This window comes from Lissotriton vulgaris, chromosome 4_1 (assembly GCF_964263255.1).
Source record: "Lissotriton vulgaris chromosome 4_1, aLisVul1.2, whole genome shotgun sequence".
Taxonomy (NCBI): Eukaryota; Metazoa; Chordata; class Amphibia; order Caudata; family Salamandridae; genus Lissotriton; species Lissotriton vulgaris.
Genome location: NC_141691.1, coordinates 1,185,413,870 through 1,185,428,837, shown reverse-complemented (window position 1 = coordinate 1,185,428,837; position 14,968 = coordinate 1,185,413,870). Strand labels below are relative to the sequence as shown.

General features: G+C 42.1%; 1 protein-coding gene across 1 annotated transcript in view; it reads left to right on the top strand.

Moving 5' to 3' along the window:
* Window positions 1-14,968, top strand: part of CDH12 (cadherin 12) — a 1,369,316-nt gene that overhangs the window by 1,033,953 nt on the left and 320,395 nt on the right. Inside the window, exon 5 of the mRNA XM_086965412.1 lies at window positions 363-530. Within this exon, the coding sequence (XP_086821538.1) occupies window positions 363-530 (168 nt within the window). The remainder of the gene's footprint in view (window positions 1-362; window positions 531-14,968) is intronic.

Below are 14,968 nucleotides of genomic sequence, written 5' to 3'. Positions count from 1 at the left end.
AACTCACAAAGACTGTGCAAGGAAGAAGTGTGACTTACCTTTATAGTACATCAGGCTTATTCCTGGATTATTTAAGTAAATTATGAGTATTGCTGGATTACTTCTAGAAGCAAGGGGTAAGCCAGGAGTCCACCAAGAGTTAGTCACTGTAACATCTTTGTTAATCAGGGCCAATGTGAATGCTAATATTTTTGTTACAATGCCCCATATATTGTTATAATGCTCTTCACTTATGTTGACTTCATTGGCGTGCATTTCGAAGATAAAATTTAAATGCGTACTTTATACAATAATATGAAGTAACAAATGATTATATTTGCTCCATTTTACATGGTGTTGCTTTTCTATTTGTTTAATGACAGGTGTCATAAGAACAGCATTGCCAAACATGGACAGAGAGGTGAAAGAACAATATCAAGTGCTCATCCAGGCCAAGGACATGGGAGGACAATTGGGCGGATTAGCTGGGACCACCACTGTTAACATAACTCTAACTGACGTGAATGATAATCCACCAAGATTTCCCAAGAGTAGGTGTTTTTCTGTATGGTTTTTCCATTGTTTTCTCTTTCCTTTACAATATAATTGAGAATGAATACAAAATAGCTCCATGGCTGATATTTACTGCACCAATATGGCCCACATTTACTAAAGATTTGTGCTGGTGTTTGAGTGACACTACACTTAAATGTATAGGCATTTATAGCGCACTACTTAGGACTTAGGACAACATTTATTTACCCACCATTGGGAATGCCTGCATGTACAGTGCTGAATTGTATTACATCATGTGCATAATTTTATAAATACGGGTATTCCTATTTAATATTTGCCACTATTTCAATTTTGAGAAAATCCTTCAATTGTGTATTCTGATTTCATTTTACAGTTTTAAGCTTCACCATCTCGTGGTGAGGTGCATAAAGTAATGGACGTAAATTACAATAACTCAGAGTATACATATATGGAAAGCCAAAGCTTATGAAGTCTGTATATTGTCACTTTCTCAATGATTTCCCTCTATTTCCATTCCATTCTGAAAATACCAGTCTCTCCATTATAGATGATTGACCAACAGATATTCTATGAAGAGAAAGAAAACTAAGCTTAAGACTCAATCATGGAGTGCCTCGCCACTAAAGACTCCCATTCATGATAAAAACTATTTCTGGTAATATCCGAAAATAATTCAGACAACCGCTGAAAACAAACCGACTTATGATAGCACTTGCATGTGTTGTGCACGACACAACGGAAAAATTATTGTGAGTGGATACCAGTCATGCTTAATGGTACGCCGAACACTTCATTTAAACCAAAAGTGCATCTCCTAAATATATTACTGCCATGTGTGTTTACAGCTTCTGGCAGTTTTGTGCTCCATCTAAAGACACTCAGGTTGAATATGCTATCTTTCCCTTTTGTCTACCTGTGTATAAGTCTTGTCAGCACATGCTAGGTTAGAGATGCCTACAGACAGCTATGTATTCAAAACACACAGGCATTAAAAATTATAAGTGTTTTCAAGTTAATCTTGTGGGAACTCAAAATAAGAGAAAAATTAGAGTGCAAGTAATTTTTCTTAAACAAATAAATATTTTATTATGTTGGCAAGATTGTGCTTTTAAATTACCTTTTATTATTAAAGTACATCTTTAAATCTCCAAGTTAAAATACACATTGCAGTGTTTCGGATGAGAAGAGGCTCTCCTTTGCTGATGGATTTTCTGCAGAAAAAAATATTCACATACGCTCCGTCCAGGAAAACAAAAGGGTCTTTGTCTCACAGGTAGTAAATAGTCTGTGTTCACCAGGACTAGAGTAGTTGTTGTAACCCCAGCATGAGAGCCCCCTAGTACTGCCCTATCTCATCTTACGGGTTCCCTTTCAATGAAGGGATGGAATGTCAAATGGCAGTAGACTTTTTGCATTTGTCAGCTTGGAATGCAGAGGAAGTACCTGGAAGGTTTTGAAGATCCAAAACCAACTTATGAAAGATTTCGGTAAAAAACAGGGCTGGACAGGCCATAGCGCGCCCCGGGCAATCCCCCGGTGCGCCACACGGGTGGGGGCCGATTGTTGGTCCCTGGGGGCCATTTTTGTTACAGGGCCGTTTTTTCAGCATAGCTGCAAAATTGGCCCTGTACCAAAATCGAACGAAAACTGGCCCGGCAAAGAGCTTGGTGGCACTTCCAACCCCTGATCCGAGTGGGGAGGGGGGGCCAGCTGAGCACTTTACCAGGGCCGGTTGTGGTTCCCAGTCCGGGCCTGGTAAAAACCCAGTATAGAAAAGGGTATCACCAAAATCTAAAAGAACGAAAGTCATTGTTATGTTATGTTATGTTATGTTATCTGTGTCTTATAGCGCTCGGCTACTCCAAGGAGTGTCCCGGCGCTTTTATTTTTAACCAGTAACAGAGAACACACCAGGGCAAATGAAAAAGAGACCAGAAATAAAAAGAGAGAACAAATCTAGAGAGCAAAAAGCCAAGTTTTAATTGAACCCTAGATTCTTGTCTAATTTTCAGAAACCTAAACCTGTCAACTGCAAATTTCCAGAAGGACCTGTTCAGTGCTTCTAAAACAATTATATTGATGGACTATGGTCAAGAGCTCAGACAAAGACATTATTTTGTTGGTGTCTCCGAGCAGCATTCTCAACTCTCAAAAATACCCTTTAAATCCCACAAGCCATGTCAGAGATTTCAGAACATTGTTAACTTGTTTGGCCTTCACGTATCAACCCTGCCCCTACTGTAGAATGATGAAAAGGATACATGTTGCATGTCAATGCTGGTGCCCTCACAACCATGCAATCTATATTTCAATTCTTAGTTCACTCTAGACAAAGGAGAAAAATGTGAGTCTAGGTCAATGACATAATCTCTCTTTGCCTATACACATGAATATGTGTAATGTAACTGTAAACATTTTGAGACAAAATATTTAAAATCCATTTTATGCACAAAATAGAATCCCAACACCCCCATTGAGAAGTGCTCTGTGAAACGAATTACCTTGCATTGAACATTGACTATCATAAATTAACCTCTACTATCTGGACCTTATTAGCTTTTTTTTACCTCTTCACTGTGATGATCTATTCAACCTCATAGGCCATTTATCAAAAGATAACCTTGGCATCTCCCCAATGAAAATTGACCCTAAAGGGATCATTAAGCATTTTGGGTGGCTGGTTGCTAATCCACTGGGATGCTGTAGGGTGAACCTCTGGGACAGAGCCATATCTCACCCACCACATTTATCCTTTGTGTCCAAATCCGCAGGATTATTTTTTCTGACATTTCTCTCACCAATATAGCCTTGATGGAACAGAAGCCTATGTGTCACTTTTTATATTTATATTTTATGAAGGTGGATCCTTGGAAAATATAAAACTAATGTTCATTTGACACGGTGAGATGTCTTGCAGTGTATGTGGGACAATGCAACATGTTTCCTGGCTAGGGTGACCCTGTTGTGCATGAAAGTCTTTAACAGAAAAAAAGGTGTTGAGAATGTGTCAGGGAGGTCATTGTGAGTAGGGCAGGTGATTGTGAGTTTGCTTGTTTTGTAACCTGTTATTTGTGAAGCGTTAACTAATTACTCCTAAGGGTCTCAAGGTGCTGGGGCAATCAGGGAGATTAAGTGAGCTACTGCCCAGAGTCACATGATGCTGAGCTGATCTGTTTCCAGCACTGAGGATTGAACCGTTAGCCCCAGGCTCCGGAGTCAGCCATCCTGGCCACTGCACCACACCTCTCCCATCAATGGGGAAATGCTAAGTTGGTGGAAATGCTGTATGTTCCTCTGTTTTGATCAACAGTATGCATGAAAGGGCTGTTAGGATTGTGAGTAATGAAACTGAATCGACCAAATGTAGACTCTCCTTCACCCATGTAGTACTGTCAGCCTCTTCCCCCAACCCTGACGCTGCAGGTAATGGCATTATGTGTGAGGTGGGGTGCACTCACTCACATATTCCTACCTACCCTGATAGCAGTCCTGAAGTAGTGAACCACGCTGAGGCCACATCCATATTGGGCAGTCCCCCAACACTGCAGCAGGCCCCTTTCACAGTGGTTAAGAGGAAAGGGCAAATGGTGCAGAACACAGGTGCTAAGAGGAATCAGCCCTCCCCTAACAAAGGTTATAAGAACAAATTAATTTCCTGGATCCAACCTCTGACTACATCCCCAACCCAGGCTGTCAAATGTAAGACAAAAAATGTGCTGTCCTTGGATTCTCTGACTCTTGAGGCACTGTGCGAAAAGATTGACAAAATTCTGGAGGGTAAATTCAAGCTGGTGATGGATTCTCTGGATAACTTCGAAGGTCTAGTGACATTTGCTCTTATACAGCCATCCACAGAGCATCCAAGGCACTAAGGAAGTGGCCCCTCTGTGTGTGGCCAACTACTTTTGGCAATCACTGTCAACAGAGAGTAATAGGAGAGGACCAGGAATTCACCCTTGCCTCCTGAGAGGACCCATAGACCATCCCATAGTATGAAGATCAGGGGTGCGGACACAGCCCACAATGGTGTCAGCTCTCCGTCCATAATAGCCCCCGTTATGTCTGCTACTTCTCCTATTTATTAGGTTACTGGCAGTTCTACAGCCTGCCCTATGTATTCATTTTGGTTGGGGATACCCCCTTAACCCCTGGGCAACAAGAAACATGGGACCAGCCACATATTAAGGCAGGTGATTGGGTTTTTAAGCATAAGCACTCCAATGCATGGGGTACAAACGAAATTATACGGGCAGGAGGGGAGGCTGACTAGGACAGTCCAAGAAAAACATTGTGGGGGACTGTGTTGTCCTAAATATTTGCAGACATTTATGCGTACCTAATATCCTGAGCACAAAGGAACTTTCTAACTAAGTAGAAAAAAAGGTTGTCACCCTCCCTCTAGGGTTGTTTATAGGCCACCAGTTTTCTCCCATGATTCACGCCCGCACTTTAGGAGCACTCCTGGTTATGTTCTTTGTACCAATATGTTGTCTGCACTAAGTGACTTAGAGGCTGTAGAATGACTCTCTGAGAAACCTCCAGTGATGAAGTGGATGCCCGCTCACAAAGATCTGTTTAGATTGAACCACATTACCAATACCCAGATATCAAAGCCTGACAAGAGAAACCATTAATTCATGTAACCACTGCTGATCTAGGGTCTTCTTGGGAGAACCAGTAGTGTACCAAGGTTAAAAGAGATGCTTCATTACAAATTCTAAGTTGGAATGTAGCCAGCCTTAGATCAAAGACTGTTCTATCGGACTGGCTCAATTTTGTGGTAGGTTATGATATTCTTATTTTTTGGGAAACATGTGACACATTGCCAAGTTTTATAGATGATTTTCAATGTTTGAGCTCTCCAGCCATACCTTCCAGTAGTGGTGATGCCTCTAGAGGGCTGTCTATTTCGGTGTGCACAGCCTTAGGGGGACACATTAAAACCATGGAGACTGATATTTATTGTGTACCTAATACAACATTTTTCCTCTTCGTTTAAATGTATCTCGAACATTGCGGAAAACTTTCTGCAATCATGACACATTTTATATCTCTGCCTGGCCGGCAAGTTTAACGTGCATCTGCCCACCCCGCTAGTTTATTTATTTTATTTATCTAGCCCATTGCCTATATAACATTCCCAATCCTCTGAGTCTTTAGTGATCATATTGAAATTAACCTGCTACTTCACTCTAAGGGAAAGCTTAGGCAAGATATTGGGGCATGTAACTTGCAACCAGCCACTAGCAATTTAGCACTGACCTGGAGATCAATGAACCAGTACAGCTGTTCAATGGGGTGATACGTCTGAATATAGAGTTGGTAACTATATGCTTCTGTGAGGGGGATCGAGGTGGCCAGGTAGTGGAGGCATGTGTTGATGTTTGTGCTGGGATCAGAAATGTGCTTTTAACCTCTTTGGGTATGTGACAAGACCAGGTCATCATGATTCACAGTGGAGCTGTGCTCATGACGAGCTGGTCTCGTCATAACGGCTGCGCTCCGCCTACGTGCAATTAATTCCCCGCCTGTGAAAGTGAATTAATCAGTGGGCGGGGTCATGACGAGACCAGCTTATCTTGAGCACAGCTCCACCGTGACTCATGACGAGATGGTCCCGTCAGGAGCACCGTGGTGCCACGCTCTACACACCGTGGGGGAATTACCCCAACAGGGAACGGGTTAAAACCCTCTCAGCCTAAACCTTATAACCCCAAGGTGATTTAATGCTGAATACTCACTCGCTAATAAGGCACTTTGACAATCCCTGGTATCTAGACCAAGTGATTCCGCTTTGATGGCCCCTCAACACAAGCAGTATAAGGCCATTACTGCAAAACAACACCAGGATGTAGTAACAGGCCTTTGGGAAATGTTAGTAAAGACTTCACAGGTGGGTTATAGTAAAACATTCTGGACCACTGTATCTGACTTAAAGCATTGTAACTCGATGACCTCTAGTCCCATTACATTCCATATAACTTGCAGTACTTGAGCACAACACTTTAGCAAAATATATGCTGCACCTATGTCATCTGATACTTTTATTATAGATCTTGGGGTACTGCAGGTGTTCAAACAACTGTAATGGAAGTAGAGGATGCTATTAATCAAGGTGTATGAGGCAAAGCACCTTGCCCACATGGGGTACCCATCGACTTACTAAAGAATAATGTTTCTTCTTGGCACGCCTTATTTCAAATGTCTTCAACAATCTTGCCCATGATCCCCTGCCAAGTACATGAAGCACATCTACCATAGTGCTAATTATCAGAAAGGAGATTGTCGTCATCCAGGCTGTTACTAGCTGATCTCATTAATTGACAATACCGTAAAAATTCTGAGTTAGAATTATATACAATAGGATAATGGACTGGGTCCATGAACCGTCAGTGTTACATTGCTGCCAGTACGGGTTTATGTGTAAAATAAGATCAAGTGAGAAATTCCTAAACCTGAATTTGGTCATAGGGAAATATACAGTGGCAAAGCAATCACCCTTGTGCCGAGCATTCATGGACCTATCATTGCGTTTGATTGAATTTACAGGACCAAACTATGGTACCTGCTCATCGCACATGGGATGGATACAACGCTGGTCAACTTCCTTTGTTACCTTCACAAGGACATGAAGATAAGAGTCTATATAATTGCTCAGGGGGAGGTGACTGGCGAAATAGGTATTCATTGCAGGGTAAGACAAGGCTGTGTGCTGCCCTCGCTACTTTTTTTATTCTTTATAGACATGATCTCCATCTTGCTCTTGTACGCAACACTACAGACATACCTATGATTAAGGGCAATCCATTCCTCACCCTCCTCAATGCTGATGAACGGTGCAGTGTAGATGGCACACATCCCTAGGGCACTGCATATGCCAGTACATGCCTTTTTGATTTTCTGCGTTCCATTGACCTGCAGACCAACTTTGCCAAATAACATATCATGTCCTGTGGTCCCCAGCATAGATCCCTCTCAAATATAAAAGTTGGTACTCGCTGCCTAACCAGCACCAACACTTTTCCATACCTAGTCATTATTTTTTCCACTCAGGGGTCATGGTCTCCAAACATAGCATACTGTTCGACCAAATCCACTATGACTAATGCGTCTCTATGCAGTCTCCTACAATGCACCTGGTAGGCTCTTCCTTACCACTGCTATAAGTTTATAAATCACAATGCCTGCCAGTTGCTATGTACGGGCGGAGTGTGGGGGGTTGGCTATCCAACAAGAACAAAACAGAATTTGCAGAAAGTTGTTATCTGTTCCTATTTCTGCTGCTCATTTTATCCTGCACAATTAATTAGGGCTCCCCTATAATACAGATCTAATTAGGGTACTCCCAGTCCTTCTGTAGCTCTCTATCTAGCACAACGTTGAGGCTGCCTTGACCAGATACATTATATTAGATTGTCTCTTTCTGGATAGAGGGACGCAAATTCCATTGATTGCTTATGTGAGGACTGAGTATTTTAATATCAGGATGCAATACATTTTTACTGACCCATCATCCTGTATCAGTATAAGCAAAATAACAGTGGCTCATGCCTTCTGTCTATTCTCAGAATCTCATAGGCTTAGGGTTCTGGAGGGGATTCAAATTGTGACCAGATATCTTAGGCCTTATGATTTCCATCACCCTACTGATTACGTGTTGCGGGCAAGCCGCCACTGGGAATGCTACCTGCTTTTCCATTTTAGCTTAGGCACTATGCAATATCCCCTCTGCTTTCCTATGGGTTTTGTGCAGAGCCTCAAAACAAAACCATGTCCCTGTGATGATGTATCTGGCCAATCAATGCTTTTATTTCACGTTGTTTTTGTACATTTTACATTAGATACACTAGACTCTATTTAATCTGCTTTAAAAAAAAGTCTTTTTATGATCTTAAACAGTGCAGACCTGCTTTTAGAATGTTATTGCTACTTGATAATGAAGACATTATTGCACATGCCGGGTCGTTTTTCGGTGCTGTTCGAGCTCGTATGTCTATGCTACATTAAGTTTTTATTGCTGACTCATCATTGGAATGACCATGTTTTATCGTATTTTGTAAAAAACTATCAGAGCAGGACACGACTTGCACTTTGGATTTTTTTTCACATTGCGTGACATTCAGATTAACATTACTAGCCACTATTTGCACTTTTTAGATTCTTTTACTAACTCAATGCCCTGTAAAATTTATTCTGATTTCCTTGTTTGATGCATTTACGATTGCTTTACTGCTCCCGAATAAAGTTTATTGAATTGAAGTCTATTGGCCCTTAAATGGATGTCTAGTTTCCTCTCTAATTGTTTCCAGACCATTAACCTTGGTCCAAATCACAAGAACTAACCAAGGGGGTTCCCAGGGATCATGCTTAAGCCCAACTATGTTTAACATCTTCATAGCACCCTTGGCAGCTCTATTAAGGAGCCACGGGTTCATCCCAATATCCTACACGGACGACACCCAACTCACCTTCTCTTTCAACAAATCCTCGCAGACAGCCCAATCCACCTACTCCTCCGGCATACTGGCAATCTCACAATGGATGGAAAATAACTTCCTCCAGCTGAATGCCGAGAAAACAGAGGTCTTGCTCTTCGGAGATGGTACGCTTCTGTGGACACCTCACTGGTGGCCTCCAGAACTGGGAAACACCACAACCCCCGCTACCACAGCTAAGAACCCGGGAGTGCACCTTGAGCAGAAACCCAACATGGAAAAGCATGTAACTCACACTGTGGGCTCATGCTTTCATGTATTAGGCCTACTGAGGAGAGTCTTTCCCTATCTTCCTGACACAGTGAGAAAGACCCTGATTCTGACCTTAGTACTGAGTAAGCTGGACTATTGTAACGCTTTACTGATTGCAGCCGAGGCCTCACTAATCCGCCTACAGATGATACAAAATACTGATGCACGTTCAGTCTTAAATGCCCCCCACAGATCAACCTCACTCCCCCTCCTCCAACAGCTTCATTGGTTGCCCATACGGAAGGTTGTGAAGTTCAAGATCTGCTGCCTAACAAACAAAGCAATACGGGGAAAAGGACCCTCCTACGTGGCAAAAGGCTCCACCACTACACCCCCCACAGAGTTGTGCCACCAAGCTCTAAATCCCTACTTAAGATCCCCAGAATAAAAAAGACGAGAACAGGAGGTAAGACCTTTCCATATCAAGCACCACTGATATGGAACCAACTCCCTATCACCTTAAGACAATGCCCGGACCACCGAGAATTTAAGAAAGCTCTAAAAACAGCCCACTACCATTGCCTCTGCTGCGTATCCCGAGCACTGAGATTAATTAATTGTGGGTTTGTAATGCGCTAGAATCGACTTCTGAAGGAGTATCTCTGCGCAGTAGACCGCTGGGGAACCCGTCCTGGCTTTCCCTGTGAGATGGTCCCTACTGGGTATCTCCAAGGTGAAACCAGGCATCCCCGGCGTATGTGGGGGGCCGTTGTGGAGATGAGGCAAGCTAATGCCCAGAGTTGCCGAGTGTGATCCCTGGTTAGAGTAGGCACCGAGATGAGAATTATCAAGTCCGCTGACCCTGGTCCACGACCCTGCCGCGTCGGGAATTGAACCCTGGTCCCGGGCCGTTCTCTGCTCTCGGGTCTGCCACCTCTAACCAGTGAGCCACACCACTCCACTTGATACCCTTCCAAGGGTGATTCAAGCGATATATAAGACTGTAAACTAAAACTAAACTAATAGAGTAGGGCAGTCCCTCAAATGCCATTCTTGCAGACAGTTGTGAGACAGCCAGGGTGTCTTATGGTGGTGCAACTGGCATCTCTACTTATGGATTTGAAGGAATATGGTGTCAAAGTTCAGTGGTACTCTCTGGACATTTGAACATCGGACATGGCTAATTTATTTTGCTTGGGGCTGTAGTGTGGGCTGACTTACAGGTAATATCAGTTAGCTTGTAGATACTTTGTGACTCAGGGAGGAGCCAGAATAGTGTGATTGATATTAATAGAAAGACATGACAAAACATTTTTTGTGCCACCATTAGACTGCGATCAGTGTATGTTATCACTTTTAGAACAGTTTAGCTAGGTACAGAGTAATGAGTTTCTGTATTCAAACATTGATAAAACAAGAGCTTAAACATGTTTAACATTATTTTCTGGGATGAATAGTTTAATGCTGCATAAGGACCTGAGCTGATGTAGTGCCTCTTTGGCTAAAGATTGAATGTATGCACACAGCTTCAAATGGTTGTTAATTGACAGACCCGGTGATTTGGCACATATCACAATGTAGAGTCTGCAGTTTTAACACCGATCATGTGTTGAAGCATGCTTTGAATAGAATGGTGCAACTAAACTCTGTTTAAGTGGATTAAGTTAGAAGTGGTGGATCATCATCCATGCTGTACATGAGCTCACTCTTGTGCTGCAGCATCACCGGGAGATGACATTTTCAAATAAAGAAACATGGCATCAGCATCAAATTGGTGTACAATGATTGAGTGCTTGGAGGAGGAGGCAAGTGGTTCCAGTTACAAATTGAAAACAGTTTGACATAGCATAGAGCCCTTCTGTACATCCTGTTGGGGTGATTAGAGGCTGGAGACAGAGCAAGTCAAGATTATTTGTTGAGATGGTAGCTCATCAGGGAGGGCATCTTCAGTTATGAAAACATCTTTCTATGACTTTCTCAAGGGAACGCTGATTGAAATCTGGGCAAAAATTGTTATGTATACACAAAAAGAGGGGGGACGGGAAGCTTAAATAGGAAAACACAAAGGAAATAATTGAGGTCCAGTGCCCTTGCTCCCAAAACTAATGATTAAACACACAAAGGGGGCATCAGTTCCTCTAGGAGAGTGTACCATAATCTTGTTCTCTCTATAGTTTAAATGAAAGGAAAGAATGTTCTGAGTAATTTTGTCGTTTGCTCTGTAAGAAAACCCTAAGGAAGGGCGGGAAATGTAGGGTGGATTGATTCTCCTCGGTGACCTAGTGCCCTCAGAAGACCGTACGAGTGCCCTGAGTCATCATTGGGCGTTGCTCCTCGTGGGGGTGGCGCTGCAGTCCCTCACGGGCCCCACAAGGGGGCTCTTTAGCGGAGTTCTTTTGATGGAGATGCCGCAGCTGTGCATGCGGGTCTGAGGGCCTGGTGTAAGAGATATATATAAAGTGAGTGCAAATTTAAAATGACCAGACAGCACCCGTCAAATAATTTATTAAAGGGTCTGGCTAGCCAATTAAAAGAGGTGGTCCCTGGAATGTCCCTATATAAACCAAATAATAGGGGGGCATCTGTGATATTAGACGTTTATCTCAGGGTAAAAGTGTAGGTGTAAAAATAAAAAAAAAGTTAAAATATATATCTAAATATAATTATTGGGTCAACATGTTTCGCGCATCGAGTGGTCCCTAATGGATCCAATTGCGCTTCTTCAGGACCAAATCAAATTACTCAAACCAAAAAGTTGGGTTTGAAGGCGCAGGTCCAGGCCTAATGCCCGTGAGCCTGCGGTACCTTTGTCATCAAGGTGTAAAGCGTCTTGGCGCTATCCAGTACGTTCAAAGTCTGCACCTAAGCCCAACCTGTAAAGAAAATATCAACACAGAGCAGACAACTGCATATTTAAAACATGATTCTCATCAGGATAATGGTAATTCTTAATCCTGACACTTTTAGTAAACTCAGTCCTATATCTGAATTTATTAAGTGGCTCAAAGACATGCCAGGTATCATGCATATGGCTTGTCTTACACGAAAAATAGCCATCTATCCTTCTGTAGTGGCGACGGTCTGAGGATGGCCAGAGCTCTTCATAGACACCCAGAAATGGACGTTCTAGTGTAGCTAGTTAGAGTGCGGGAAAAGAGCACATGCAGAAAATGAACAAAACAGGCGTCAGTGATGAAGCGCTGTATGGTGTTTATAGTATCAAAACTGGTTGGCTCCCCAGAATTATGCGGGTGATAGCAGTAAAGTGAGATTAGCTCACTGTGATTTGTGGTTGTTCGCAGATGGTAATTGTGTCCACAGAGCCTCCAATCTCACAATGCATAATCTGAATGGGCAACGTGGGCAACTAGTTACTCATGAAAACGCATGCATGTAATCTAATGTGGATACTCCTTAATAAAGTGGTGTGCCCAGGCGTGGGGCAAGCATGTGGGTGACACAGATAAAATATACTTATTTCCAAGTCAACATACCCCAGCAGTCCTAGGTATGAGCCCCCTCGGCAGCCACTTGCTCAAATAGCAAGAGAGTGCTGAAAAAACAGATAGGAGAGAACCGGTAATCTTTTAAATAAAATGAATTCTCACAAGTCAATGTTACGGGGGTACAATGCATGGTAGCTTTTGGTCGCCGTTCTGCGCCCGATGTATAGGCACATAAACATTAATAAACTCAATCAGACAGGCAGAGTGAGGGGCGGGCCAGCTTGAGCATGCTCCGTTAAATCTGGAATACAATATCTTAGAGCAAGCTACAAACAGCAGAGGTATCGGTGGATTCCAGAGCCGGGACAAAGTTCCATGCTCCGGTACTCACTATTGTCTCCCTCCGTAGGCGTCATTCACTCATACCCCTGGCAAGGTACTGCGCGGTGTGGAGCCGGAGCTTCTCTGAACCGGTCTATTATGCCGTTCTCTTGTTTACACGGAGCTGTGTAAGTTGCTCCGGGTGCCCTGAGAGGTCAGGGCGGAAGTGTTAGTGGTGTCAGAAACCCGTGAAGCGGGGCGACCATCTTAGAAGATGGTGCTTCAGAATAACAAAGCTAAAATCTGTGGACCTAATCGCACACATGAAATGGCTCCACTTGGCAGCTATGCTTCATGGAAGCACAATTATATTGAATATGCTTTTTTTCAAATGCTTGACAAAGGTTGTTTTTGCTCGCTTGCTTTGTTTCCATATGAAGAAAAACTATTCACTTTTACTAATTTATTTATGCTTTCTTTTTTTTGCACTCTGTGTCGTGTAGTACTCTTTTCTACCCAGTATAAACTCAGAACTTCAAGTCCCAGACTAGGCAGTGTGGTCACATAGTCACACAGCAAGAATGATGGGCTAATAAGCCATACCTGTAAAGACACATGCCGGCTAAGTAGCTGCACGTCCCATATAATACCATACATGCATCCTGGTTTTCATTCATCAGTACTAAAATGTCAGGAGTGGTTAATGTCATAGATGATTTGTCAGTTAGATGTTGTGTCTTTGTAATTTACAACACTTACACACCCTCTTCATTGCACAATTTATCACTACTTTGAAGACGTAACAGGCCGATCTCCTCCTCTGATATTTACAATCTAACAAAGCGGTTGAGAAGGCACTTTATTGCTATGCTATAGGTCTCACCTTTGCGAGAGATTAAGCTATTAGAATTGTAAATGACAATGCCTTTTATTTATGTTTTAAAACCTAAAACATAAATAAAAGGCGTTGTCATTTACAATGCCAGTAGCTCAAACTAGCTGCCTGAATGTGAGAACTATTGCATTGCAAATGCTTGTTCTATGGAGTAGTTGGTGTTCTTTTCTCAATAAATCTATGTGGAATTATTCACTATCTTATTAGGGTGCTTGTATTTTTGGTCATTTTCTCTTCTGATAAAGGGAGACTCGAATTCAAAAAAGACTTCTTTGTATTTCTTACCCTAAGTCTTTAGTTTTGATACACTCATAAAACAGGTTTTTGTTGCACCAAAAGTGCTCTATAGATTGAGTGTGTGCCTTTCTTCTTTCTGATCTTGCAAATACCATAAAGTTAAATTTGTAGAGTTTGCTCATTTCAGTTTTTTCTTTGACTGTTCTGTACTTGGATTGAGTGTGTTCCTTTCTTCATTCTGGTCTTGCTAATAGAATTGAGTTCATTTGTAGTTTGTTCATTGCAGTATATTGCACTATTTGGTCCTTGATTAATGTCAAGCTCTCCAGCTATCAGTTGCAACCCTATTGCCTCCTTGGTCTGGTGATGTGACATTGAGGGAAGAGGCTATTAGCTAGTGCAGTAGGATCAGTGTTATTAACTTCTGTAGCTCAATGTTGGGGTGGTTGGAAATAACTATATTGTGGTTCAAATATATTCCTTCAAGAAGATTGTATCCAAAATATCAACTACTCCCCTTATTCTCTGTTGCCTCCTCTGGTCAGTTGGTTATTTTATTCATGTTATATTTTATGCTAATGAAGCCCAAAAAAATATTTAATAGTTCTGATTTGCTTTGGAAGACTTTTCAATGATCCATATTGGTTGTTTTTTTTATATTTCGAGTTGTTGCGCATAAAAACTGCTTTTACTTATGATTTTTTCTATCCCATCAAGGTTCAGTGAGGAATAGGAGGTTGAGAGTATTGTAGAAGTTAAATGATAAACAAGATCATCTCATGACAAGTGTCTCTTAGTCGAAGACCATAAAACACTGCGCACATTTACACAGTACCAGAGTATGATGTGTAGAGCTTGTGGAGTTT